Here is a 3,218-nt window from a genome sequence, read left to right on the forward strand (position 1 = left end):
AAAAAAAAAAAATACCTTGCAAGTTCTCAAGAAGCAAATTCTTCAATCAATACAGTTCACCGCACATTCAACACCTGTGACCTCCTTGGGACACACAAACCTTTTTCCTACCACTAGAGTCAGTACAATATTTTCTGATGCTCTATTAAAAGACCATCTGACTTTAGCAGATACCTCTTAATGTCCCTCTAAAAATACATTTTTTATATATTATATAAAGTATACATAATATGTGTTTTCTAGAACCTCTCACCCTAAAATTTCACTCACCATTGCCCATGTTATCTTTTATAGTCAGAAAAGGCTTTTCATTTTCCTATAACATTGTACCTTCTTTAACTTTTGTCACCAAAAAGGGCCTGATATCAAGAGAAAGGAGCACATATAAAGCTTTCTTTCATTTTTCCCAAATTTTAATTTATTACATAATATTAATCCACTGCCTTCTATAAATGCGTTTTAAAGCATTCCAATATACTTGAAAGTCAAAGAAAATGAAGTACTAAAAGAGTTATTCACAGGTTATTTATCTTTAGATTTTAAACAATTACTAGTAACTCATTTCAGGTTCATGTTTACTTATACCTAGCCATGACAGACTCTGGCATGATAATGTATTCAACAGATAAATAGCAAGGAATTGTATACGGAGGACTGAAACACAGTTAACAAGAGAAGCACCTGAGGACACAGCTCACATTTTACAGTAAGATCTGCCCATAACTTTAAGTTTCTCTTCTATTAGAAAATAAACTTGTGCACTTCCCTGGTGGTCCAGTGGTTAAGACTCCGCGTTTGCACTGCAGGGGGCGCGGGTTTGATCCCTGGTTGGGGAAGTTCCACATGCCACACCCCGGGAAGCCAAAAAAAAAAAAAAAGTAATAGGATACCATGGTATCCCTATGCATTGTGTTGCCCAAATTAGAGACAGCTTTCTGAAAAATCAGTGGTTCTGTAGAGAATATCTGCACTAAAAAAATATATATAATAGAAACACAAATATTTAGGAAGAAAATAAACTCTTATGGCAAATACATGTCTAGCTAACTAAAAGTGAGTTATTTAACAACCTAATTTTTATTTTTCATTCAACACTGACATATTAAAAAAATCCGTTTAATATAAAAAACACTAGGCATTACAAAACAATTGTGTATATAATAAAAGGTACAAGATTCAGAAGATTTTTTATTTAATCTTGAGCTATCAAATACTACTCATTTATCATTCCTTCTTCTCCGCCTTCTGATTATCCTCTCATAATTATAAAAAATAAATGAAGAAAAACCAAGAACTATAAACATGGGTATCCCATAAGTGATACTAGAAACACAAAACTATTTACAGACACACCTTACTTTCAGAACATGACCTAACTTCCCACATTCAAATCTACTTGACAAAGAAGCCCAAAGAATCTAAAACTGGAGTCTGATGTTTCTTTTCTCTTGGAGGTAAGGGGTGTCTATGCTAATGGAGAGAAAACAGCCAGGAGAAGGAGATACAATAACCTTTGTACATGATGCAAAACTTACCCACTTGAAGGATCTAAGGCAATAGCTCTAGGTTGATCCAACTCTTGCCAAAATAAAACTTTTCGTAAAGATCCATCTAAATTAGAAACTTCAATACGATTAGTTTCAGAATCTGTCCAGTACAATTTTTCTCCAAGCCAATCACATGCCAGCCCATCAGGGGACAATAATCCAGAAACAACAACATTCTGTACACTCTCAGTTTTGTTGAACTCTGTTCGTTTAATGGCTTCTTCGCTGACATCACTCCAGTATATCAAGCCATGACCAAACACAAAGTCCACCGCAGCTGCATCCTCCAAGCCTCCAACTACAATCGTAGCATTCTCTTTGCCATTTGCAGCATCAACCAATCGCAAGTCCCGTCTGTTTGCATAAAGCAACAAAGGGGCCGCTAGAACAAAAAAAGAAAAATATGTAAGTCAAAACAAAGGAAATGTCTTGGTTCCTATAAATTGAGTTTCAAATCAGTGTTAGTTAGCAAATACTATCAAAAATAAAGAGTAAATCAATGTATAGAAAACTGGCAAAATCTTTTCACAAAGCATTATTTTTGCACCATTTTAAATACAAAAGAGTTGCAAGAGGGGAAATTAATTGTCCCAGGACAGTCTTTTCTTGTTAAATCGTCTGTCAGATAAAACTTTTAAAAGCCTGGTCATTCCAAGAACCGGCAAGCATATGGAGCCAGTGGACCACTCATACCCTCCTGGGGGCCTGTGAAATGGTGCAGCATCTTTGGAAAGCAGTTTGGAAGTTTCTTAAAAGACTAGATATTTACTTCAGAGAAATAAAAGTATATGTCAATACAAAGACCTGTGCATGATGCTCACAGCAGCTTTTCTGTAATAACCCGAACTGGAACCAACCTAAATGTCATCAACAGACTAATAGATGAACAAACAGTGATATATCCATACAATACAAAGTAATGGGGACCAAGACTGAACCAGGAAGAAATAGAAAACATGAACAGACCAACACAAGTAATGAAATTGAAACTGTGACTAAAAATCTTCCAACAAACAAAAGTCCAGGACCAGATGGTTTCACAGGTGAATTCTATCAAACATTTAGAGAAGAGCTAACACCCATCCTTCTCAAACTCTTCCACAAAATTGCAGAGAAAGGAACACTCCTGAACTCATTCTATGAGGCCACCATCACCCTGATACCAAAACCAGACAAAGATACTACAAAAAAAAGAAAATTACAGACCAATATCACTGATGAATATGGATGCAAAAATCCTCAACAAAATACTAGCAAACAGAATCCAACAGCACATTAAAAGGATCATACACCATGATCAAGTGGGATTTATCCCAGGGATGCAAGGATTCTTCAATATACGCAAATCAATCAATGTGATACACCATATTAACAAACTGAAAAACAAAAACCATATGATCATCTCAATAGATGCAGAAAAAGCTTTTGACAAAATTCAACACCCATTTATGATAAAAACTCTCCAGAAAGTGGGCATAGAGGGAACCTACCTCAACATAATAAAGGCCATACACGACAAACCCACAGCAAACATCATTCTCAATAGCGAAAATCTTAAAACGTTTCCTCTAAGATCAGGAACAAGACAAGGATATCCAATCTCACCACTATTATTCAACGTAGTTTTTGAAGTCCTAGCCTTGGCAATCAGAGAAGAAAAAGAAATAAAAG

The 3,218-nt window shown here is 35.6% G+C and overlaps 1 protein-coding gene across 2 annotated transcripts in view; it reads right to left on the reverse strand.

The window, feature by feature from the left end:
- The window catches only part of LRP6 (LDL receptor related protein 6), a 171,218-nt gene that overhangs the window by 150,213 nt on the left and 17,787 nt on the right, over positions 1 to 3,218 (reverse strand). For both annotated transcript variants that reach the window (XM_024733139.1, XM_024733140.1), the window contains exon 2: positions 1,536 to 1,929. In XM_024733139.1, the coding sequence (XP_024588907.1) occupies positions 1,536 to 1,929 (394 nt within the window). The remainder of the gene's footprint in view (positions 1 to 1,535; positions 1,930 to 3,218) is intronic.

This window comes from Neophocaena asiaeorientalis, unplaced genomic scaffold, assembly GCF_003031525.2.
Source record: "Neophocaena asiaeorientalis asiaeorientalis breed wild unplaced genomic scaffold, Neophocaena_asiaeorientalis_V1.1 scaffold150, whole genome shotgun sequence".
In the NCBI taxonomy this organism is placed as follows: Eukaryota; Metazoa; Chordata; class Mammalia; order Artiodactyla; family Phocoenidae; genus Neophocaena; species Neophocaena asiaeorientalis.